Source organism: Geospiza fortis, unplaced genomic scaffold (genome assembly GCF_000277835.1).
Source record: "Geospiza fortis unplaced genomic scaffold, GeoFor_1.0 scaffold27, whole genome shotgun sequence".
NCBI lineage: Eukaryota > Metazoa > Chordata > Aves > Passeriformes > Thraupidae > Geospiza > Geospiza fortis.
This window is the reverse complement of record NW_005054329.1, coordinates 2,461,523-2,487,512: the sequence shown is the minus strand read 5'-3', so window position 1 is coordinate 2,487,512 and position 25,990 is coordinate 2,461,523. Positions and strand designations below refer to the sequence as shown.

At 51.6% G+C, this 25,990-nt stretch overlaps 1 protein-coding gene across 4 annotated transcripts in view; it reads right to left on the bottom strand.

Moving 5' to 3' along the window:
- GPSM1 (G protein signaling modulator 1) overlaps positions 1-25,019 on the bottom strand; it is a 45,046-nt gene extending 20,027 nt beyond the window's left edge. The window contains exons 1-10 of one of the 4 annotated variants that reach the window (XM_031057335.1): positions 24,799-25,019; positions 24,223-24,358; positions 23,356-23,498; positions 22,126-22,249; positions 20,524-20,639; positions 19,535-19,690; positions 17,275-17,383; positions 14,803-14,929; positions 3,757-3,827; positions 1,381-1,545 (exon numbers count right to left, since the gene is read on the bottom strand). In XM_031057335.1, coding sequence (XP_030913195.1) covers positions 1,381-1,545; positions 3,757-3,827; positions 14,803-14,929; positions 17,275-17,383; positions 19,535-19,690; positions 20,524-20,639; positions 22,126-22,249; positions 23,356-23,498; positions 24,223-24,358; positions 24,799-25,019 — 1,368 coding nt within the window. Of the gene's footprint in view, positions 1-1,380; positions 1,552-3,756; positions 3,828-6,618; positions 6,800-14,802; positions 14,930-17,274; positions 17,384-19,534; positions 19,691-20,523; positions 20,640-22,125; positions 22,250-23,355; positions 23,499-24,222; positions 24,359-24,798 lie in introns of those variants that run through there. The other 3 variants (XM_031057336.1, XM_031057337.1, XM_031057338.1) reach the window with 3 other exon arrangements.
- Between the last annotated feature and the right edge of the window lie 971 nt (positions 25,020-25,990).

The following is a 25,990-nucleotide window of genomic DNA, read 5'->3' as shown; positions in this document are numbered from 1 at the left end:
GAATGCCTGTGGTAAAAAAAGGATGTGTCCACACATTTGTGCACACAGGTACAGCAGGATGTGTTCTCCCCATGATGCACAGCTGGATTCCCTTCAAGCATCCCCACTCCACAGCCAGGCTTCATCCCAAGCTCTGCAGCTCTGACTCTTTCTTAGCCAGCATGAAAATATTTAATTTCTCTTTTTTCTTAAATGCCAAGAAAAAAAAAAAACAACAAACTAGGCCTATCTTTTCTGGCTTGGATTTCTTCCATCTGGAATCTCTGCATGATCACAGAACTGTGATAGTGTGTTAGAGACCCAGTGTAAAGCAAAATCCTAAATACTCCCAGCACCCATGAGATCACTGATCATTCATGCTTTGTCTCTCCTGGCAACAAGCTGAGGGTTTGGGGCTTTCTCACCTGAGATCACGGAGTTCAAACACCTCCAAGCCCCAAGGAAGGTGCCATCACTGTGGGAGTGAGCTCTGCTTCCAGGGCTGGGAACAAACCCAGCACAGCTGCAGGGAAGCTCCCCAGCATTTGTGTTTGCCATGTGTCACCACAAACATCAACACCAGAGGAAGGGAAGGGCCCAAAGCCAGCAGAACTGACAGGTTAAAACAGCAAAAAGGCATCTGGGGAGCTGCCCAGGACATGGATCCTCATCATCCTTCAGGGAGCCGAGCACAGAATGATCAGAGCTCCCCACACAGGAGCAGGAACCTGGAAATCACCAACACCAGGGCCAGCTCCTGAGGAGATGAGCTCCATCTGAGCTGCTCCCAAGGAAAAGCTCCTGGATGATGATTTCTACCACCTCTGATGAATCCCAAGAGACCACTCTGCACATGGCCCATCAGTGTGACCAGAACACGAGGCAGAACTTCTACAGTCCCACATTTGGCAGAGGCAACCAGCAAACCAGCACTTCTGGTTGTGTGCCAAAAACCTGGGAAGGGCTCTGCTTCTTGAAGGCACCAATCCCACTCATGAGCCCCAGGAGCTGATCAATTCAAGCTCCACAAAGCACCCAAGCTGCTGTGCTTTTCTGCAATTCAAGGCATCACATCCTGACAATCCTAAACTCAGCTAAGCCCAGCTCCAGGCTCCTGTCCCTCAAGAGCAGGTTTAAACGTCACCACAGAGACACAGTTTGTGATGGAGACTGGCTCCACTGCTCTGCTAAAAGGACAGTGATGCTGAGGCTCAAAAAGACAAAAGGATTTGCCCACAGAGCCAACAAACAGAGCCCAGCTACAGATTCTCCTTTCCAGCCAAAAGTCCCCACTGCCACCCCACACCCGGCTGGAAATGAGCTAAAAACAAAGATGAGGAGCTCCCAGATCAGCACTGGAGATTACAATCATCCCACTGGAGATTAAAATCATCTTCCTACCGACTGTGGCACCTGCCCCCTGAGCTCCCCAGCATCCAGAGGGGATCCCTGGGGTCTCCTCTCCGAGCTGGCCTGGTGCTCCCGGTGCCTCCTCGTCCTGGCAGGCAACGACAGGAACTCCTTCCCTGAGATCTTCAGCTCTCCCACGTGGTGGCTGTCCCCATTCTGCTCCTTGGGAAAGCAAGAAACAGTCACTGCAGCAATGCCTGCCTCTGGGTTTGGTGGAGCTCTACCCACAGAGCAGGAGAGGCACAGGTAATGTGGGGCTGGTGCTCAGGGGTCCCACAGACACAGAAACACAGGATTGGGACACAGGATTGGAATACAGGATTGGAACACAGGATGGAAATACAGGATGGAAACACAGGATTGGAACAGAGGAGGGAAACACAGGATTGGGACACAGGATTGGAATACAGGATTGGAAACACAGGATTGAAATATAGGATTTTGAAATACTGGATTGAAACACAGGATGGAAACACAGGATTGAAGTATAGGATTGGAACACAGGACTGAAATACAGGACTGAAATACAGGATTGACACCCCAGGTGAGGGGAAACACACGTGACAGAGATCCCAAACAGGAACAGTGAGAAGGAAGGAGAGATTCATTGCCATGTTGATGGCACCAGCACAGCCAGGCCAGTGCCCACATCCTAAAAAGCAGCCACAGGAGTATAAATCAGAGCTGCAGAGTGCCTTGGCTGGAGCCCTCACAGTGCTCAGTGCATGACAGCAGGAGAGATGACTCAATTGCAGCACGTGGGCACCTTCAGGGTGAAACCCAGAGTGTGAGAAAGAGATTTCAGTCTGGTACACCAAGGAATAAACAAGAGGCTGGGGGACAAAACCAGAGGAGATGAAACTGGAACTGGAGGGAGCAGGGGGAGCAGGGAGCAGTGTTCCTGCAGTGCTGGAGCTCAGAACCAAGGTGGGCTCCTGTGCCCCAGCCCTGTGAGAGGCACTGGACAGGGGCTCCTGGCAGTGGGGTACCAGGGGGCTGTGCTGGCTTTGAAGGCTCTGACAGAGAAGAAAGAGAAGGCATTTCTGGCAGAGACAACCCCCAGAGGATGCTGGAGAGGTCAGGGTTCACCCCATGGGTTCACCCCTTGCCCCTCCTCACTCCCACCACAGCACAAAGCACAGGAGCTCTCCCAGGGCTGCACCCAGTGGGACAGAGCAGAGGAATTGCATGGCAGGTGACCTCACACCCTGCCAAGGACACTGCAGGGGAACAGGAGAGCTCACACTGACCCCACAGCTCCTGCTTGCTCCATCCTCCCACAGAACCCCTGAAATCCCTGACCCTGCCTGAGCTACTGAGTGATATTCAGCATTTACAGCCAAGAACAGCATGAACAGGCAGCCACACACCAGCCCAGCCCCTGGGCAGCCCCCAGGGCTCTGCTGCTCCATGGGGACACCAGCCAATGTCCCCTGGCCTCGGGCACTGCTGTCCCTCCATCGACACCCCGGAGGTGGAGTCACGTTGGGGAGAGCAGCAAAAGCCAAAATGGCCAAGGGGCACTGAGAGAATCGATCAAAATGCATCAGGACATTTGGAATTTATTTTCCAAAGAGAGTCAGTTCAGGGAGGAGCTCTTGCCTGACCTTCCCAGTGTTTGCTGGGATTTTTAGGTGCCTAAATGGTTTGTCAAGCCTGAGGTTGTGTCCCATTGACCACCTGCACCCACCTGCAGCTTGGGTGAGCTTTTCCTCTCTGTGACAGCTCTGGAATGCTGTGCCTGGAAAGCACAGGGTGAATGGGGATGATTTGTGCCAGAAACATCCCAAGAAGGCAGCATGGCTGCAGGCCTGGCCATCCCTCTGGAAGGGGCAGGCTGAGCCCTGGGCAGCAGCAGCAGCATTTCCTGAGAGGCTGAAATGATCCCTGTGGCTGGAAGGGCTCAGAGCCTCCAGCTGCTGCAGGAGCAGCCCTGGGGACACGGAGGAAACTCTGATCTGCTCAGATCTGACATTCCCAGGAGCAAAGCAAGCCCTGGAACAAACCCTGTGCTCCTGCAGTGCTCCATCTCCTGTGTGTGCCCTCTGTGCCCCGCCACTGGGGTGACAGGCACTGGCAGCCACTCAGGGCTAAGCTGCTCACCATGATCCTTCCAATCCAGGGCTGCTTTTGCAAAAAAAGCCCAGAAGTGACTTTCCAGCTTTGAGTGTTAAGTGCCTTTTGAGTCAGAGCAGCTGTTCCTCTCCTCCAAGCTCTCTAGAAACCCTCTTTGGTTAATCCCATTGACTCCAGTGATATCTGCTAATTGCATATTTCCCTGCAAATGAAGCCAGGCAACAAAAAACCAACTGGAATCTGTGCACAGATTCCCACTGATGATCTCTGAGGCCAGACATCTTTGCTTACCTTTTCAGAAGGGAACTTGAGGAGGTCTAAGCTGTCCATGCTGTTCCTCTGGAGTCTCTTTGGCCTGGCTCCTGCAAAACAGCACTCTCACATCAGGGGGGTGTCACCAACACACAAATGTCACACACAGAGAACCCAAACCACGGCAGATCTCTGCTCTGGTTAGCTAAAAGTCAAAGGGGTGGGATGATGCAGCTGTGCTGGCCTTGAGGTTAGAATTTGGAGGTTTTTTTCCTTATTGTTTTGGGTGTTTTTAAAGCTCTGTCACAGGGCAGTGTGAGGCTTTGGCCATCGAGCTGCAGCCAGGCCACACCATGACCCCGATCTCAGACAAGGTCTCTGCAATTCAGGAGTTACAAACCTCACCCTAAACCACAGAAGCCATGGGACTGGCATTGGGAAAAATCATAACAAAGAGACAATTTAATACATCTGTGGATTTCCTGCTTTATCATCATGTTTATAGCTGAAAGAATGTTTCTGGGACTCAACTTTGAGCTTTTCTCTACAGTCACAGACGCTGCAAAACTAAGTGAAGGAGCAAATGTGTTCTAACAATCATAGGCCCAGCCTTAAGGGGAACAAAATCTTGCCTTGAACCTGAAAGAGGAATCAAAACTTGGCAGGATTTATGATATTTATTTGAGATTTCATAAGATTTTGATGTTTGATTCCAACAACAACAGAGCGGGTGAAACACAGTTCACTCCTGGTTTCCAAACCCTCTTTACCTCCAGTCTCCCTTCAAGCTCCTTCCAGCTGCTTCTGCCCTGCTGACAAACAGCCAGGAGGTACCAAATGGCCCTGGGATGCTTTCACCACACCTGGGAAAGCTCCTGCCCTGCAGGCTCAGCTGAGCTGATCCCCACGTGACACCCCACTCCAGCAGCACCACACAGGGCAGAGCCCAAAACTCTGCACTCAGGGTCCTGTGACACCTTCCAGGCTGGAGGGCAAATCCTGAGGAGGGATGATCCCTGTGCTGAGCCCTGGGAACAGAAACCACAGAGCTCTGGGTGGTTCCTGCAGCAGCAAACTCCCCAAACCCCACCATTCCTCAGCTGCCCAGAGCTCAGGGCCACAGAGCTGCTCACTGGGCAAACCTAACAGAGAAAAGGCACAAAATTCACACATCGAGGCTGGCTGAAAGCACAGCATGGGGATTCAATGGAAAAAGGCTCCAGGGAATCCTGCAGCAGCACACCCAGCTCAGCCAGGGCTCCAGCTGCCACCACAGCTGGATCCAAACTGCACCAACTCCAAGGACAGCACTGCTTTGAGAAGCTCAGCTCCACAAGATACAAGCTCAGACCAGCTGGGTCTTTTATCTGCAAATCACCCTTGGTTAGAGAAAAGCTGATGCCTGTTGCACATCTGGGGGAAAGCTGAAATCAAAGATGTGCCCAACACCACAGCAATTACTCAAGAGTTGTAAGGCTACAAATAAGATCCCCTTGTATTCCAAGGCTGCAGCTTTCCTACCCTGAGTTTGCTCCTTCTGGGGGAGGTAAATAACAAATTTATTTATTATTTAAATAATAAATAAAGAGTCACAAACTCACATCACAAAAGTGACCTGAAGTTGATGTCTGTGCCCCACCACCATGAAGGGATTTGCTGCTTGCAACCATCAAGACTCCAATCAGCAAAACACTTCTGCACATTTCTGCCTCTCTCCTCCAAAAAGCACACCAGCTCCAGCTTTGTTTTAAGGTGATTCATTACCAGGCTTTGAGTTCAGGGGACTGACATCAGGGCTGGAGGTGGAGAACAGGCACTGAACACACGTCACGAGCAGCAGGCAGCGTTCCCACCAAACTCATCCCTCCACACAATGCCAGGGCCCACCTGTCAGCACCTCAGAACATTTGTGTTGGGAAAAGCCTCAAAGACCTCAAATCCAACCAACTCCCACCGTGACACCCAGATCAGAGCACTGAGTGCCACGTCCATCACTCCCTGAACGCCTCCAGGGGTGGTGACTGCCTGGGCAGCCCAACATCTCCATCCCTGGAGAAAACTCCATTTGCTCCACCACATACCCTCAGCAGGGAGGAGATGGCTGAAGGACCTTTGGCTGCTGCCACGTGGCTCAGGCAGGAGGGGACAGCAGGGCTGGGCTGCTCCCACTTACACCCTCTGGACACTGCCACAGCGGCTCGTGGCTCCCCAAAGAACAACCTACAGCAGCAAGGTGGATCTGGAGGAAAAGCCACCTCCAAACACCTGATTTGGGTTCCAAACACCACATTTGGGCTCCAGAGGCCAGCCCAGCCCTGGAAGTGAGCGTGCTCCCTTTAACAGCCACTTCCAGGAAAGCAGGAAAGCAGCAAAGTGTGCCCAGTTAGATAAACACACATCATTTCCAGCTGTCTAAAGAGTCATTAATTACACACCTCCATCCCCAGGTGCTTTTGTGTGTTCCCAGAGCACTGAACTGCTGGCCAGCAGCCATCAATCTCCGAGCAGAGAAAACCTGCCTGCTGTTAATTTAACAGACACAGGCAGCTGAGCCTACCCCAGCACAACAACTCATCTTTTTCTCTTGCTCTGATGCTGGTGGCCGTCTGTGACTGTGTGGGGTTTGCACACACTTGAGGTGAGAGAGGAAGAAGTTCAGAATTATAGAAAAACTTCATCAATTCAGCTGTTTTTCCAGAAATCCCAGCCAGTGCTGGGGGCACTGTCCCTGCTCACCACCACTAAAACAAGCAGCATTAAGAGGGTCCCTATCACCCAGAGCTACAAGAAACTGCATCCACACCAGCAGCAGCTCCCACCAGACATGTGGGAGCTTCTCCCCTTCTCATCCCACACATCCTCTCATGCACCTTCCAGGAGAGCAGAGCTTTCCATACTCACAAGCATCCCACGGCACGAGGAGTCCGTCTAACTTTCTGTCTCCATTCCCTCAGATGGCTCCAGATGTAACTTTCAGCCTCTCCCAACTTATTTTGCCCAGAAATACCTGCAGCATCACTTAATGCTCAGCCAAAGCTGAGCTCTGCCTCCTCCTCCCCAGGGCTGCTCCACAGCAGCAGCAGGGATGTGAAGGATTGAGCAGCTCAAAACCCAGGTCTGCTCCTCTGGAAGGTTTTATTCCCCTCTCTCTCTCCAGCATTTATTGGCATGTTTACCAAGCCTGCTGCAGAGAAATGGAAAACCTCAGGGACCTTTCTAAATGCTCTCTCTGTCTTGGAGGTTTACTGAGGTCTCAGAGAGAGCAAGTTGAAACCTTCTTGTGAACATCAGCTGAGCAACGCTCCTGACTGGCTGCATTCATGCCCTGTTTTCCTGGAGCTCCTGGGATGTTGCTCTTTTCAGGGGTGTTGTTCCTTTTTTAAATATTTTTTTTCAAAATCTCTTCCTCCTCCCCATCTATGATCTCAACAGCACCATGAACCAAAGGGATTTTTAAAATTTTTTTTCAACTTTTTGCTTTTGCAATTTGGCCGCTGAGGCGAGTTTAACGGTTCTCACATTCTTGTCTTTAATCTGCAGCCACAGAGAACACAGGGAAGGTTTATCAAGGATGGTGATGGGATCATCTCATGGAAAGGAGCACTAGGGCAAGCTGGGCAGACAGAGCTTTGTTCCTGCATGGACAGTCTCCCATCTCCAAGAGATTGCAGCTGACAAGATCAGGCTGAACATGTGTAGAGATTGCAGTTGATGAGATGGAACTGAACATGTGTAGGGATTGCAGTTGATGAGATCAAGCTGAACATGTGTAGAGATTGCAGTTGATGAGATCAAGCTGAACATGTGTAGAGACTGCAGCTGACAAGAGGAGCTGAACATGTGTGGCAGCGACTCAGGGAGCCCTGCAGGAGCTCTCATCAGGCTGACATGAGCTTTGATGAGCCCCAGCTCTGCCCCCTCTCCCACAGCTCCAGCAGCAGCAGAGCAGGGCCCCCCACCCAGACACAGCCCTAGTTCTGTATTTTGCAGCTGGAACAGGCTGGATCCCTCGGGGGGGCTGTGCCAGAGCAGGCAGAATTCAACCTGACAGGGGACTCATGGAAAACCAGCAGGGAAAGGTCATGGAGCCAGCATCAGCCCCCCTGCAGCACTCCTGGCTCTGCAGCCCCACAGAACATGGGCTGGGCACCCCAAACACAACAAACCCCACATCAGGACTTGCTGTATTCTCATGAAAAGGTCATTTCCCCCTGTACCTGCACTGATCAACAGAGTGACTTGGCTTTTGGGTGGACAGCACCTCCTCGCCTCTGCACAGACCCAAACCTTGATCCTGGCTGACAACTCTAAATATTGCTCAGGATAATTACATCAGAGCAGGCATGCCCGTTGTTTGGGGTGGAATGCTGGTCTGGAAACCCTTCCCAGCCCCCAGGTGACAGTGGAGATAGGGTCCAGTGCTCCCAGAGCATCTCCAGTCATCCTCTGCTGACATCCCATCAGGGGAGCTCGGGCAGCCTCGTGCTCCTTTATTACAGCAAAGCTCTGACAGAGGCAAGGGGGAGGGGGAGAACAAGCACAGCAGCAGGAAAAGAAAGAAGGGAAAAAAAAAAAAAGCATCCTCCAGTAGGACAAGCATCTCATTTAAGGCTTTAATTAGTCTTCAAACACATAATGGGTTCTGGCACTATAAATCCACTTGACCTCTATTATTGTCAGCACTCGCCTGATAAATGGTGGCATTTGTTTTCCCAGTTGCTACTGGGGTAGAACAATACTTTTCTCCAAATAGAGAAAGCAAATAATATCAGTTATTTACAATGACTGGGCCATAAAATGCTGGTGCCAAGCTGTTGTGTGCCCATCCATGGAAGGACCATCTGCTCACCCTGCTCCTGCAGGCAGGGAAGGACCAGGGAATCCCAGCAGCTCTGGCTCCTCCTGTGGCTGAGGACACAGAACCACAAGGACAGGATTGATCCCTGCTCTGCTGGGGGGCACTGATGAGCTCTACCCAGAGCACAAGCAAATCTCAGCCTCCCAACAGGCCCTGAGCACAACAAAGCCCTGCTCCAGAACAAGAATCCTGCCGTTTTCTCCTCTGTGGCAAAACTGTTCCTTTCCAAAAGCTGCACACAATATTGTGGCAGTACAGAGAAATTCCCTTTGCATCAAGATGCTTGTCTGGCTGAGCTGGCAGAAGATGCTCTGTGCTTGTGTCACCCCAGTTCTGCATCTCCACAATCCAGTCTGACAGCTGAGCAATGGGCTGAAAAGAACAGCAATAACAGCAATAACAGCAGTGCTGCACATCCACACAGCACCCAGAGCCCTGGGGCATTTCCTGGCTGCACTCAGGGTGAGCAGCTGGCACAGAGCCTCCTTGGATGGGGACAGGGAATGAGGAGATGCTCTGGATCACTGGCCAAGAGCCCTCACATTCAGAGAGAAGAGCTAAAACCTGGAGAAAGAATCCTCCTTGCAGGTAGAAATGGCACAAGGGAGCCACTTTCTTTCTTATTTGTTATTTATCTCCCCCAGAAGGAGCAAACTCAGGGTAGGAAAGCTGCAGCCTTGGAATACAAGGGGATCTTATTTGTAGCCTTACAACTCTTGAGTAATTGCTGTGGTGTTGGGCACATCTTTGATTTCAGTTTTCCCCAAGATGTGCAACAGGCATCAGCTTTTCTCTAACCAAGGGCGATTTGCAAATAAAATATTGGCAATTTGGGTCAAAGAATGAAATATTTAGGAGGGGTATTTGCAGAAAACACTTGAGAAAGTCAAGCCTGGAGGCTGTGGGAAGGTTGGGCAGTGTCAGGCACAGCCTCCTGTAACCAAACCCCCCAGGCAATCTCTGCTGCAGAGAGGAACTCGTGGGGACAGAGGGATCTCCTGGGAGATCAGCCGAGCTGGGAGGAGGCTCAGAGCCCCAGGGCTCATCCAGCAGAGGTGAGATGCGCTTGGCAGCAGCACCTGGCTTGTTTTGAGGGCAGGATTTTCCCTCCAGGATGCAGCAGAGTCTCATGACCTCCCACCACCCATTATCAGCTGGTGTTGAGCAAGCAGAGATCAAAAGCAGGGTTTAGCTCAAAGTGACACGCAATAATTAACAGGGGCAACATCTCCAGCAGCCAGACAAGCCCAAGGACACGATTCTGTCCTCCAGACTGACTCAGGGAGGGCAGAGAAGGAGCAGCCACGTGTCAGCTCAGCAGCCATCAAACACCCACAGGAAAATCCTCTAAAAAAGAGAGGGGATGGACTTGATCCCTCCTCCTGTGATCAGCCAGCAGCTCCCAGAACACTCTGCCCACGCTGGACTGGGCTCCTGAGCTCTGCCAGGGGTTTTGCTAAGCCAAGGTTGGCTGTCCCAGGGTTTGTCCCTGCCAGGGAATGGTCCTGAGGTCACCCAGCGATGACAGGGACTCTGCTGAGGGTCTGGCCTTGCCCTGCTCAGAGGAATGCCAAAGCACACCGTGGCCATCCACACAGAAAGCTTTAAGAGAGAAAAAGAAATTCTAGCTGGGCAAGAAAGAAAATTTCCTTCTTGTCTGTTCTGTGCTGCATTAAAGGCCCAGCAAGCAGAGCAATCTCGTTCCTAAGGGCAGTGCTGTGCTCATGGCCAGAGCAGCACCACAGCCAGGGCATTTCCCACCCAGCAGCTTCCAGGGAAAACTGTCTGGGAAGGTGCACTGAGGAACCAGACAGCACAGCAGGGCTGGGAGCGCTGCTGGAGCCTGGAACTGCAGCCAAAGGGAACTTCAGCCTTCCCAGAACCAATGATTTCCAAGAAGTTCTCCCTGCCCACAACAAGAGATTTCATCTTGATTGGATGCATGGCTTTGCCACAAGCCACGTTGTGCCTTCTCTGCCACAGGCTTCAAGAACTGGCCTGTTCCCCATCCTCTTTTCCAGCACTTGCCATCTCCCCTGGCACCAAGATAAAACAAATTTCAGTAGCACAACATCATCATCTTCTCCAGTCCTGGAGCATTTCCTCTGCTGTGAGGCAAGAACTCCTGCTGTATTTGACACCAGTGCTGGGAAGGAGGCTCATGTGCACAGCAGGATGAGAGAGGAACGTTAAAAACTCAGGAAGAGTATCTTAAAACTTCCTAAAGCCAATACTGGGGCAGTCTGAAGCGAGGGCTAAATTACTGAGTTTAAAATCCAAATGACTCAGAGGTTCATCCCCCCCACCAGTGCTGCTGGAATGAATTCACAGCTCTAACAGCAGAGGATTTAGAAAAAAACTCATTATAAAGAGGAGGCATCCTTGAGAATCCTGAATCTTCACTGCAGAAGCTCTGTGGAAGCAGCTCTCCTGAAAGGCCACACTGACAGGTCTCTTGGGCCCCCCAGAAGTGCTCAGAAACACTCCTATTTCCAGATGCTGTGGAAGGGGATGGATGATGGATGGATGGATGGATGGATGGATGGATGGATGGATGGATGGATGGATGGATGGATGGATGGATGGATGGATGGATGGCATTTTCTCCCTGAGAGCCCCTGCTGGAGCACAGCAAAGCCACCAGCCCACCAATCCTCCCTTCTCCTTGGCCAGAAGCCACTCTGCTCCTGCAGCACCTCATCCATCCATCCATCACCCCTGCATCAGCAGGTACAATTAAGCAGCACAGCCTCAGGCTTCCCTTTTCACCATGAAAAAAAGGCAGAGCTGCAGCCCAGCAGCTCCTGGGAAAAAGCAAATCCAGCTGAGGAGATTTAACATGAAGCACTTTCAACTGCTGCCCTTGCTCAGTGTCACTGGAGGGGACTGGGCAGGCTCCGTGCTGAGGATGTGACCCCAAGCCTGCCCCAGGGAAGGCAAATGCTTCCCAGACAGTGAAATCACAGCCTGAGGGAACAGGGCTGGCCCACTGTTAGCAAGATGCTGCTCTCACACTGCCACAGCTCCCAGCTGACAGTTTTCTGCAGGAAGATTGAGCAAACTACAGGGAAGGAACATCCCTGTGGCTGGGCAGCATCACCTCCTCCCTGCTTGCATCAGCAGAGGGATGGTCAATCCTGCCTGGTTTATCAGCCCTAAACACTTTCTAGGTACTTCAAAGATATTTAAAGCGAGCAAACAAACAAAAACAAACAGGCTGGAAAACATAAAAGCAGATTTTTTCTTTTCTATTTCAGTCTGATTGATCCAAGGGTTCAAAGATTCCTGTGAAGAGATGAGCTCAAAACTGCACTGAGGATGCAGAGCCCCACAATCAAAGCCCACAGGGCTGAGCAGTGCTCAGGAGGGAGCGGGGTGCTGTGCCCACTGCAGAACACACAGGGATGAGCAATCCCAGCACAGAGCCCCTGGAGCACCAGACCAGCAGGGCAGCCTCGTGCCTGCCACTTCTCAGCAGAGAGGGGAGTCAGGCTCATCCTCTGACCCAAACTGACCTGTAAATCAGCCTAATTCCAGGAAAGGCAGCTCAGTGCTCCCAGTCCATGGTGGGAGCTCTGCTCCTCACAGAGCACATCTGCAGCTTCACCTCATCTGCAAAAGGGCACCAGTGCTGTCTGTCTGTCTGTCCGCACCCCAGGACATCCCCCAGTGCTGATTCTCACCCTGGTTGCCTTCAGCCCTACAAACAACCCCGTGCAGCCACAGAAAAGTCCTTCACTCTCTCCAAAGGCAAAGCCTACCAGTACTCCACTCTCAGCCTGCAGTGTGTGAAAGAGAAGGAGATTTATTCAGGGCCACATTTTTGGTTGTTTGGAGAAGCAAACCCAGCCCCTGTTTATTTACTTGGTGTTCCAGCTCCTCTCCAGCTCCCCTCAGTTTGTTGCTTTAAGCTCTCTGTGTTTGCCTTTCTCAACAAGGTCGCTGCTTTCACAAGACTTCTGCAGCCCTGCCCCACTTCCCCAGCCTCCAGCTTTGTCTTCTGACATCCAAATACACTCAGAATATTAATTAAAATCATCAAGAGCTCAGCAAGGGGAGCCAGAACGGCAGAGAGGAACATCAGGCACTCCTTCCACCCCCAGAGCCCAGGGAAGGGCAGTGACCAAGAAGGAACCTGTGAAGGACACCACAGTGAAAACCTGGCCCAGCCTCTGCTGGGAAGCTTTACTGTACCTGCTTGATGAAACTGATGTGTTTAATCACGTTTGCCTAATCAGAGGGTTTTAGCATCCTTAGGAATGTGCAGCCATTTTGTAACCTTAAGCAGGAAAAAGAATCTGAATGGAATAAAAAAGTGGAAAGCTCTCCTCACCATGAGATTTGTCAACATCAAAAGGCACTGCTGGTTCAGGAGCCAACTCCAATCCCAACTCCCTCACCTGCTTCCTATTACAGAAACAGATGTTCCTCTGGCTGGAAATTGCTGCTATTAATAATATAAATAATTATGCTCTTCTAATCATTTAATAGGTGCACAGGAGGGTACCAAAATTTCTGGCAGTCATAAAATACCTCTCCCTCCCCTCAAGGGCTCAGAGACACACTGGTGGCCTCTCATCCTCCAGTGAAGTTTGGAACAAGAGAGCTGAAAAGGATAAAAGCTAAGGAGAAATCAAGGAGTCAGGCTCCTCTCCACAGGCTGTGCCTCCTGTGACAGGGCCAGCCCCTTCCCCACCTGCAGAGCACTGAGAGCTCAGCCAGGTGTCACCTCACACTCCCTCCCTGTGGCCCCAGCCCAACAACACAGAGCTGATTTTACCTCCCCCAGCACATTCCCAGGAGCTGGAGAGGGGAGATCAGCTCTGCAGATCCTTCTGTCCCTGCACTGCAAATCCCAGTTGTTTGCTGTGTTCCTCCCAAGAACGCTTTGTCCTTCTCTCCACAAACAGCCCCAGCCTCGGGGATGTGAGCGAGAGCACCACGGATTAAAGGGGTCACTGCAACCTCCAGAGCTCTGCCTGCAGCTGCTCAGCCCCTTCCCATCCTCCAGGGATCCCACAGAGCTGCACAGCTCCGGCAGAAACATCACTGCTGGCCCCAGGTGTTAACACAGCACAGCTGGATCTGCAGAGGGCACTGAGCAGCCCATCCACACTTCTGTGACCCAGACTCAGCCCCAACACTGAGGCTCATTTCCTCTCCCCCTTTCACAACAGAGTAACCTGCCAGGAGGAATTCCCTGAGGAGATGCCAGGAGATGTTACAAGAGGATAAGAGGTGCCCAGGGAGCTGGGGGAGCTGCTGTGGCCCCCACAGCATTTGAGGCAACAGCTCAGCTCCAGTGGGGCACAGCAGGACACGCTGGCTCCCTCCCCACACCTCCCCTTGCCAGGAGAAGCTCAGGCAGTGAGGCAGCAGGTGATCAATGTGAGATCAATACAGGGCACACACACAGAGCCAGCCTCTCCTGCCCCTCCAGGGCACGGTGCCTCAGCCCCAGCACCATCCCCTCCACGTCAGTGCCTCCCACAGGGCACTGTGCCCGTGCCACAAGGTCATATTTAATCAGTGACACCTCCTGGGATGCAGGCTGTGCATTAATAACTCTGCCCCAGCACGGAGCTGCCAGCTGGCACTGTGAGGCGCCCACCCGTGGGCAGTGGGCATCCAGGACAGTCCTGGCAGCACTGTGCTGACCTGTCTGTGCCACCCTGCTCCCTGGCAGCACAGCAGAGTGACCCAGAGCCCAGTAAAGCCACTCTGGCTGCTGTGACCAAGTGCTGTCACATTTTGTTTCCACATTCAGCACTGCTGCAGGTGTTCCTGTCACCAGTGCTTGCTGATGGTCCCAGCCTGCCTCCAGCCCCTGCCCTGGGCTTGTTACTGGGTGCTAATCAGAACAAGAGCAGCCAAAAATCCCTGCCTTTCAGTCACTCCTGAAAGCCTCAGGTATCAGTCAAATCAGAGAAAAGAGCCCTGCAGAGCTTTAAAAGATACAAAAGCTGGTTTGCTGCATGGCACGTGGAATTTCATTCCCAATGCAGATTAATTCCATTAACTCCTTCTGCGCCCTTTTTTTGGGGATCCTTTCCTGCCTTTGCAGCTTGTGGAAAGCACAGAGCAAACATCCCTTTGTGGTGAAGGCACAAACTCCACAGCTCATTCTGCTCCAGCATTTCTATTTCCTGCCCACTTGAAAACACCTTCCCCTCCCCACACCATGTAATTCCTGACTTCCCAAGGCCACCAAAATGCCAGGAACTCACCTTGTGCCTCGTAGCCAGGGAAGGGATGAGCTGCAGCCAGGTCCTCCTGGCCAGGGCCCAAGGCCAGGGCTGCCCTGAGCTGGGCCATGTTCAGCTGGGCCGTCAGCTCCCCGCTCCTGTCCCCGATCTGCAGCAGCAAAACCAACAGGGACTGGTTAAAGGCAAGGTGCCAGTGCCACCCCGAAATCACACACAGAGACACCTGAGAGACCACACAGCTCTCCAGAATGATTCCCCAGGGATAAACTGGGAGAGGGTCTGTGCTCGCCGTGCTGCAGCTCAAACAGCTCAGTGCCAGGACTGAGAGGGCTCAGCTCGTCCACTGCCACAGGACTGAGCCTCAGTGGGCTCATCTGGGCTGTCCTGTAGGCACACAGAGCTTGGCAGAGAGCCCTGCAACTCCCAGCCCCCTTCCTCAAGGATTTCCATAGTTACTGAGCACAGACACCACGCTGCCATCCGCCACGTGGGCACACCAGGGCCCTGGAGCCCTTCTCTCCTGGCTCACAGCCATACAACTTCGAGTTGTTCCTAGTGATCCACCCACACAATGCTCCAAAAATTCCTTCAAAAGTCCACATTTCCCCCAATTCCCACCTCCTGCTGGCCTGAGGCCAAGGAAGCTGATGTTACACGTTTGGACAGAGATCTTAAAATGAGGAGTTGTGGGACACATCACTGGATCCTCCTCAAAGTTTAAGCCAAGCAGAGAATGGCTGTGCTGCACAGCACACAGGTCACCCAGAAACAGCCTCTAATCTTCAGAGGAGCAGCAGCCTGTGTGACAGAGGAAGACCTTGGCTGTTCCCCTGGAGAGGCCAACTCCTGTTAAATGCCTGGCAACAGCCCTTTTGTGTCCCCTGCCATAGTCTGCAGCATGGAACAAACCCATAAATCCCCACATTATTTATGACAAAGCCCCAAGCTCCAGTAAAGGGAGGCAGATCAAAGGGCTTATCACCAGGCATAAATCCCCCTGCCAATTACAGGAGATTTGCTGTTGACATCATCTCCAGAGAAATGACTGTGTCCATGTTAGGTCTTACAGTCCTTGATGCTCATTCATTAAGTGCTTCCCTGACTTCCACTCATTTCAGATCAGCTCCAAAGCCCCATTAACAACCAGAAACAGACAGGCAGGACAGTGACCCCAGGCAGGAGCTGCCACACACACACAGCAGAGCCCTGGTTCTTGTCCCCAGCCTCCTAGAGCTGCACTCTGAGATGACAAAAGTACTCCAAAGCAGTGGCAGCTCCCAGGGTTTTTAGGTAAATATCCTTCATTCCAGTGGGATTTTGTGAGTGACCTCTGATCAACCTGCAGCAGTTTCCAGTGTGGTTACCCTGAGCTGGTTTCTTATGGATTCAAATGCCACCATCAGATTTTTGTTGGGAAGAAGGTGATGGGAAGCGAGTTATGAACATCAGCCTGGAAAGGTTGAATTCCACAAGGCTTCTCCTGGCCCAAATCCTGGTGCTTGTCAAAGGGACAGACTCTGCACTGCTCCATAATTCATGATGGGGGGGACTTCATCAGCCACCAGCCATGAGGAACCCACAGCTGGCACAGCTGGAGCCACAGCCAGCACCCTGCAATGACAACACTGGGACCCCCACCCTGCTGGGTCTCCCCTCCACCCCAAAAGCCTCAGGACCACCAGGGTTGATCCTCCCAGGGCCTCCCAGCTGCTGTCTGGCTCTGAGGACTCAGCCCCAGCCTGAGCAGAGCCTGTAAAGTCCTAAAATGTGCAGGGCCAAAGAACAGTATTTCTGTGTGCCTGATAAGTATAATTAAATCTGTAATTAGGCTGCTGTGTCAGCCCTACTCGGAGATTTAGCCAACCTAAGAGACAGGCAGGAGAACACCCAGCACACTTACAGATGGTGATTTCAATTAGTGCTTCAAGAGGGCAATTTCTTCATCTGGGGAAGACTAAAGAGGCCACAGCCAATTTCCTCAACACGCTGAAAAGAGCAAACAGTGGAATTCTGGCTTTCTGCACTTCTGAGCCACCAGGAAAGCTGCAGAGAGCTGGGCCAGGCCAAGGTGAACCCAGAGCAGCTGCACACACAGAGGGCTGGCAGTGGCTGTGTGCACCCAGGGACAGCACCCACACTGCAGCTCCAGCTCAGCTGGAACCTCCCTGGGCTCAGCAAACCGGGATCTTACACCCTGGACACTGCAGAACACCTTGGCCAGCCAGGGGATGAGTCCCCAGGTCCTTTCTCACCCAGAACTTTGGTTAAGAGCAAAGTACAGCTCACACACTTGCTGTCATCAAGGGCAAGGCTGGGAGCCTCCCATCAAGAGAGTGTTTTCCAGCCAAGCTCTGCAGTTCCTAAGAACTGAACCAGCACAGAGAGAAGGGCTTTCAAGAGCAGGGAGAGCATCAATAGAACTTATTGGCATGAAACTGTCTCGCTCTCACCAGGGGCCACAGGTTCCCTCTGGTTTGCACCAGCCTCTCTTACCTCTTGGGAGATTTCAAGGTGTTTCCTTGCAAAGTGCAAAGCCTGCTCGTGGCTCCCCAGAGACACGTAGGCATTTCCCAGGCTCCAGCAGGCTCTTCCTTCTCCCACCCTGCAGGACAGCAAACTGTCAGAGCACAGAAATGCTGGGCAAAGCCAGCAGGGCCTTTTGGAGAGCCCTGACAGCCAGGCTCCCTGCTCTGCTTCCACCTCCACAGAGTTTCTACACTGAAAATGAAGCGTGCTGGGCATCTTCAACTCCTCTGACACTGGGGATGAACAACAGGGGAAGCAGGACTGCACCCACAGGGACAAACTGCCAGCATGCTTTGGCTTCACTGGTGAGCCCCAGGCTGAGAGGAGAAGCCAGAGCTCCTGCCCAGCTTCCACCTCACACAACCAGGGCTCCTCTCAGAGCTGCACAGAGAGAATGTGTCCTAGGGTGACGTTGTGATGCTTGTATCCCCATCCGTGTGCTCTGTTCATGCTGGATATCATGTTCTGTGCCTTCAAGACTGGCTCTGAAGGGTCAAAGTTTTCTTTTGGTTTTGCTCTCAGCTGCTCCCCCACAGCTGGCAGGACACACAGACAGGGCAGTACATGGTGCTGCTTTTGCTTTGCTTTTCACTTTGCTCTTGCTTCTGCTTTGCTTCTGCTTGCTCTTGCTTTACTCATTAGTTAGTTTAGCTAAGCAGTTCAAATTTCTTCCTGGACTTCCTGGGACCTGGGACCACTGAGAGTTTGCACCTTGTGGCCGCAGCAGCTGCCCCAGTGCCAGAGGGACTGAGAACAGAGCAACGACCCCCAAGAGAGACTTTCTGAATTTGTCATCCTTTTCAGAGCGGTGACAGAGTGGTGTCACCTGGTATTGTTCATTTTGTGTGCTGGGGGTGCTGTGCCTGTTAAATAAACAGGTTCTTTCCACTTCTCTCCGAGGAATCCTTCCCAAACCAGTTGTGGGATGGGGCTGTGTGGGTTTGCTTTCTGGAGGGGACCCCTTTTGGAGGTTTTCTCCCAAATTTGCCCTAAACCAGGACAGAATGTAACACCCAGCTCTGCTTCAGCAGCAGCCCAGAGCTGAACCAGCAGGGAGAGAACACTGCAGGCAGGCAGCAGCTGCAGCTGAGCCCCAGCACTGCAGCACCAGGGTGAACTCACAGCATGAGACTGCACCCAGCAGAGCACAGGCACAGATTTCCACAGGGCACTGCTGCTGGTTTCCAGGAGCCAGGGAGAGCAGGGGAACGTGGAGCTGCCCTGGGCAGCCCAGACCCCCAGCCTGGCTGTTTGCAGCTGTTTGCAGGAGCAGGCAGAGCCTCCTGAGCTCTGCAAACCAGCAGATGTGGGGGGAGAAGGGATAAAAAAAGCACCTGGGGGCGCAGGGGGAGGTTCAGCATGACTGCAACTCCCTTTTCAGAGGTTTGGGCGGGTTGATCAGCATTTCACCGTTTTTCTTGTCACCCTGTTCAATACCTTCTGCTCACAGGGTGTGTTCCCAGAAATGCAGGAGCCCACAGGCCTGCACCCCCACAGCATGATTCACCCTTGGGTGGGATTGTGCCTGCCCTGAGCAGCTGTGCCCGGGTGCTGGCACAGCTCTCCCATCCTGATGTCCCTGCTCCATCTAGTGGAGGACACCCAGGCTCCCAGGGAATTCAGCACCACGCTGCAAAGTCACTGCAGCTGCAGGAGGGCTCAGGAGCAGAATATCCAGGAAAAAGGAACCAACCTCTCAAAAAAAAAAATTAAAATTTAAGGAAAATTAGAAGGCCAAGCCTCCTAAATACCGAGGAGCAAGACCAAGATACATTGTCTCTAAGCAACATCATCTGTACATGGAGGTTTCCAGCACCAACCCAGAGCAATGGGGCAAAGTGGCACACCTTGCGTGCCCTAAACACACAGCTTTTAAGGGAAATACAACTTTTGGGAACATAAGGGAGCTCTCCAGAGGCCCTCCTGGGACAACACAGCAGCAGCACTGGCAAGGCACTGAGCACGATGCAATTTTTGAAGCACCTCTCGTTAGAAATCTCACTCAGCCCACACAGACATTGCACTGGGGGCACAATCTCAGGTTTGAGTGACACAAGAAAGGTGAATCAGGCCAAGTTTTTGCCAGATGATTGGACCAAGGACTGGCTGCCCAGAGATTTCTAATGCCTTCCAAGCACACACATCACTAGTGCTTAACCCCAGCAAGAGAGAACAGAAGTCAGACGAGGGTCAGGGCTCTCCACCCTCACCTGAGGCACTCCCTTACCTGTCCCCCAGCTCCTGTGCTATCACCAGGTGCCTCAGGTGGTACTCAATGGCTTTCTCATAGTCCTGAAGCAGCGTGCACGTGTTCCCCAGGCTGTAGCAAGCCTGGGCTTCTACTGCTTGGTCCTTGAGCTGTCTGGAGAGCTGGAGCGTTTTCCTGCAGGGAACAGGGAAATCATCCCTTGGAGCAACACCCTCTGTAAGAGCCTAGATGAGAGATGTGGGACCCCAGGCAGCTCTCCAAAATGCAGTCTATTGTATCCAAGGTGTTACAGCAGTCCAGAGTTGTGGGTGACAGAGCTGTGCCTACAGCTGTCAGCTCCAGCTGCAGGCAGGCCTGGAGACCCTTCAGGTTTGGTTACAATGCATTATAGACTTTTCTTTTGGTTACAATGCATTCTAGACTTTTCTTTGCTGAGCATCTTTATACAGAACAACCAATCTATACCTTAACTTTTATCTATAGCCCATCATAACTACTATAATTACCATATTCATGTTACTGCTCTCCAATCACTAAAAGTCAGTACATCACAGTTTAAGCTAGAAGTTGTTTTTCAGTTTTCTTGCAGTAGAAAATTCTGAGACCTTTTTTCTACTTGCAACATTTGCTGACTTGTTTGCCTGTGCTGTCTTTCTGCTTGGTAAAAACATCTTCTTGTTTGAGGTGGGTCTATCCTTTGCTCTAAGCCATAAAACCCCTTCTAACCAACACACCTTTTTCCTTCTTGTTTATCCAGTGAGACTGGCTCAGCAATTCTTTTCTTCTATATCAAAACTTGCTTCCATCTCTATTCCTTCATCAGACTCTACATTCAAAAATCTTTCTGCTAAGCACACATATCTGTGAGACTTTCTTGTCAAACTTTCATCCTTCCCAACAACCCCGCATTGCCACCACAGCAGCCCTGCCACCCCTTGTCACAGCCCCTGGGGCTGAGGGCTGGCTGTGGCAGTTCAGGATTTGCAGGAGCAGCCCCTGGCACTCACCTGTAGTAGTCAGCAGAGATGTCAAACCTGCCCAGGAAGATGTGGGCATTGCCCAGGTTGCTGTAGGCGCGGCGCTCGGCGGCCTTGTCCCCAAACTCCTTGGCGATGGCCAGGCGCTGCAGAGACACAGCACACACAGCCCTGTCAGCACTGACCCCTCTGCCCCACAGCAGCTGATCTTGTGGGATAGTTGTGAGGTCCCCAGGACAAACGAGGAATTGAGAATCCGACTCCTCAGAGTCTGACACAGCTGATGGTGATTGGTCATTAAGTTAAAACAATTCACATGAAACCAAACATGCACCTGTTGGTAAACAATCTCCAGGCCACATTCCAAAGCAGCAAAACACAGGAGAAGCCAATCAGATAATTATTATTTACATTTTTCTCTGAGGCTTCTCAACTTTCCAGGAGAAGAAATCCTGATGAAGGGATTTTTCAGAAAATGGTAGTGCCAATCTGCCCTGGGGATCAGCTCCCAGGGCTGCAAAGCTCCCACCCAGCCAGAGCTGAACCTGCCTGCCAGAGTGGCTGCAGCAGGAAACCTCTCCCTCTTCTGCAGCTCAGCATCAGGAAAGGCTCTTGGAGAAGTGGGAGTGATGCTGCACCCCAGTGTCACAGTTATATTTTCTGAAAAATCTTTTCGCCCAGGATCTTGCTCCTGGGAAGATGAGAAGCTTCAGAAAAAAAGGAAAACAAATTCTTATTTCATTTGCTTCTCTTCTGTTTTGCTCATGTAGGATGTGTTTGGAGATTGTTTCATTGGTTTTTGGTGTGTTTTCACTCACTGGCCAATCACAGCCAAGCTGTGTCAAGGCCCTGGAAGGATTCACAAGTTTTCATTAGTATCTTTTTAACCTTCTGAAAATATCTCTTCTGTATTCTTTAGTATAGTTTACTATAGTATTTTTTAATATAATACAGTATCATAAAATAATAAATTAACCTTCTAAGAACATGGAGTCAAATTCATCATTCCTTCCTGCCACGAGGCACCCAGCAAATACAATACCCCAGTGCTGTTCCCCCAGCATTTAAAAACCAGAGAAGCAGTGAACCTCCACCTTCCCTGCATGGGAACTGATACTCTGCAACAGAAGCTAAATTGCATTTGAATTGGGGCAGGGACTTTGTCACCTCACCTCCCTGTAAAGCTTTGCAGAAAGTTATTATGTTCTACAAGCAGCATTTATGCTTGATCAACAGCTCTTTCAGCAGCTTAATTAAATTCATGGCTTGCATTTATTAAAATCTAGACTGAGACAAATTAAGAGCAGAAAAAAAACCTCCTTGCTAGACCCAGCTGCAATTTGCCCTTGGATCCCTCCTTTGGTTTCCAAGCCAACAGCACCCTTCCCTCAGGCTGCTCAGATGTGCTGATGGGACTGGAGTAAGATTTGCTCAGAGTGAGTTGGTACAACAGGACAGAGTTTGCTCAGAGTGAGTTGGTACAACAGGGCAGAGATTTGCTCAGAGTGAGTTGGTACAACAGGGCAGACCCTGGGGCTCCCACAGGAGGAGGAGAACAGCTGGGGGAGACATCTCCCTGGGCTGGGGTGAGAAGCAAAGCTGCTGCCAGGAAGGAGCAGAGGTGTCTCCTACCTCCTTGTGGAAGGCAATGGCCTCAGTGAAGTTGCCCAGCAGGTACTGGGTGTTGCCAAGGTTGCCATAAGCACGGCCCTGTGCAGCTCTGTCCCCCAGCTCCTTCACCAGGGACAGGTTCCTCCTGAAAGAAAGCAGGCAGAGCATCCATGAGGCACAGCCCTGCACAGAAAGGAAGGAAAGGCAGCCCTGGAGAAGGCATTTCTCCCCCAGGCACAGACGACAAGCTGGTGACCTGTGCTGGACACTCCTGGCAGCTCAAGCCAAGCCAGGGGGCAGGTCCTGCTGCTGTGTCCCCTCAGGCAGTGGGTGGCTCTGTGCAGGATCACACCTGTGCTCACACACCATCAAACCAGCAATGGCCCCACTGCAGCACCAGGGCCACAGGAAGAAGATTTCCCTGTCCTGCTGCAGGGAGAGAGGCCAGATCCACAGTGCCATGCCAGGGCTCTGCTCTGGGAGCCTCCTGGCATTTCTTCATCTTGTTTTTACCCTTTACACAGCACACAGAGAATGGTGGAGCACTCACCACCGGCACAAACTCACCCCTTGGCTATGCTACATGCACCACTCCTTGGGAAAAGGGTGGTGAGCTGTTCATGGGCACTATCACATCCTCAGATATCAGGGAAGGGATAAAAGATCTTATCACTCCCTGCACTTAAAATGCAGAGAGTGATAATATCTATTTAAAAACTGCATCACAAAAGCAGAACTCTGAAGCACAAGGAGGAAAACACAAGCCCCAAATTCGGGTGCTGACCTTCCTGTGTGGCACATGACTGATCTTTGAAATGATTTGGGAAATGGAAGGTTGTGACAAGTGAGACAAAGTGCAGATCCTTGAGCAGAACCAGGACTTCAAAGTGCCTCCTCCCTGGGGTGAGGGGGATGGAGACACAGGGATCCATCCTCACAGAGGCCAGCAGAGAGCAGCAGGGGCCACAGGAGCTGGGAGCTCAGCTTGCCAACCCAGCTCTGGCCAGCAGCACACTGCTGCACTTCATTGCATGATCACAATTCAACCCGCAGAGAGTTCCACAAAGCCAACGCCAGCATGAATTTCAGCTCAGACTTTTAAAAAGGCCTTTCCTCACCTTCCTTGAGATTAATTTGCCAACACAGCTTGGCATCTCAGGGAAGTATTCCTAATCCATTACAACCTGCAAATTCTCAGCCAGTGGCCCTGTTCCCAGCAGGAGAAGGGGCTGGCCAAGCTTGGATACTCACTCATAATATTCTGAAGCTTTCTGTAGTGTGTCCTTGACCTCCTGAGGCAGGTAGCCCGGGTCCTGGGCTGTGTTCCAGGATAAATGCTTTCCCTTTGCATGGTAAACATTCCCTATATTATAGAGAGCTCTGGCCTCACCTACCTAAAGGGAGGAAGAACAGCAAACAGCAAAGTGTCACACTCCACATCCCAGCATGGACCTCTCCTCTGCTGGGCAGAGATGGCCAGAACCATGAGCCCACATTGTCCTTCCCCACCTTTCAGAGCCATGAGCATCTTTCAGAACCAGAATCCCACATTGTCCTTCCCCACCTTTCAGAACCACAAGCCCACATTTTCTTTTCCCACCTTTCAGAACCACAAGCCCACGTTTTCTTTTCCCATTTTTCAGAACCACAAGCCCACATTTTCTTTTCCCATTTTTCAGAACAACAATCCCACATTTTCTTTTCCCACCTTTCAGAACCACAAGCCCACATTTTCTTTTCCCATTTTTCAGAACCACAAGCCCACATTTTCTTTTCCCATTTTTCAGAACCACAAGCCCACATTTTCTTTTCCCATTTTTCAGAACCACAAGCCCACATTTTCCTTCCCCACCCTTCAGATCCACAATCCCACACTGTCCTTCCCCATCTTTCAGAACCATGACCCCACATTGTCCTTCCCCAATTTTCAGAGCCATGAGCCCACGCTGTCCTTCCCCATCTTCACCCTCACAGCAGCAGCAGATGTGTGATGGCAGCCAGAAGGGAGAGCTTCCCCCTGCAGCTCCTCCCAAGCCCACCTTCACACCAGATCATATTTATTGACCTGCAGACAGGTTATTTTTAAAGGCAGGAGATATTTCCTGCTGGAAGCATTACCTTGTCCCCCTGCTCCCGAGAAATGTCCAGGTGTCTCTGGCAGCAAACCACAGCTTCATCAAACTGCCCCAGGATTTTCAGGGTGTTCCCAAGGTTGCCACTTGCCTTGGCCTCTCCAATTCGGTCCCCAATGGTTCTACAAGATGAAGATGTTAAAGAGCTCAGAGATTTTAATTCAGAAAATAAAAAAATATCTGCTGGAGGTAGATTTAAGCTGCAGCTTAGCACAGACATCTGCCTGGAGAGCTTCCCACAGGCTCCCACAATTCTGAAGGCAGATCCTTGTTCCCAATTTGCAGTTTCAGAATGCTCTAATGACTGCAGGTCATTGCAGGGAGTGCTGGGGACAGAAGTGGACCCTGCTCTTGCTCCAGGCACCCTCCCCACATCCACATCCCTTTCTCCACCTCCCTGCTCTGAAGGCAGCTGTCCCATCCTTGGTGAGTCTCAGGATCTACACAGGACAACCACCCTCAGGGCCAGTTTGGGATGTGTATTTCTGGGTTTAGACCCCACAGAACCTGGCCTCACTCAGGGCTGTGCCTGATGAGGATGAAGCAGAGCTGACACACTCACCTGGCCAGGGTAAGGTCGTGCTTGTGGTACAGCAGGGCCTTGGAATACTCCTTCAGGTAGAAATAGGCATTGCCCAGCTGGCTGTAGATGGCACTGAGAGTCTTCAGGTCCTCTGTCCCCACCTGCACTGCTGCTTCAAAGAAAGCTGCCCCAGCTTTGAAGTCCCCAGCCTTGCACAAGCGCTCTCCTTCCAGGGCCAGCTCCAGGCAGGATGCCTCCATCCTGCCAAAAACAAGGAATTGTTTCTAGAGGAGTGTGGCTGCTTAGAGTTTGCTTCATTACACACCTTTAATTTTTCCCCTGGAGCATCCAGACCCCACCTCCAAGTGGAAGCATCCCAGCCCATGGCAGGGCTTGGGATGAGAGGGTCTTTAAGGTCCTTTACAACCCAAACCATTCTAAGATTCTCTGATTTACAGACCCCGTCTGCAAGCAGCCAAAGGCAGGAATCTGGACAAGAAGCTCAGGGCTCCTGGCTCCAAGGCATGGAATCACCTCAGCACTAACACCTGTTCTCCTCCAGGTGCTGCAGAATTATATACCCAGGAATTTACACCGGGACCACTTTCCCTGGGGTAACAGAGAGGGAAGCCAAATGGTAACAGGATTTTCCTGGATACCAGAGAAAAGCCTGGACTGTGCAGATTTTCTTGGCTGAGCAGCTCCCAGCTCAGTGTCTGCTTTCCATTAACTCTGCTGCTGTCAGGTTTTCCACAGGCACTCAGCACACTGCCCTCCAGGGCAGAAAAGGCACACTGTCCTCCCGTGCCTTTTCTGACACCTCTGGCACTGGCACACCCCATGCTGTCAGAGAGAGCACTCTGAGCAGTGACACTGCTTCCAGAGAGAGAAAACATCCCCTCTGAGTGCCCCAAGGCCTCCCTAAGCCACAGCTGTCCCTGTTAGACCATGCCTATCCCAAACTTTCACTGGAAATGTCCTGCCTGCTGCAAAGCCAGCCCCTTCCCAAGGGGGATGGACACAGCATGTTCCTGCTCCTCCATCCTGAAGCTTCTCTTTGCTCTTTTTCTGCTCATTTTTAAAAGTCAAAACTATCTAGGTCAAAGGTGGACATCTGCTGAGAAAAACACAGAGCTCCCTTGTCCAGAGGCAGAACAGCAAGGCTCTGTCAGAAGATAATAAATGCCCACAGGTGGTTTCAGAAGATAATAAATGTCAGAAGATAATAAGT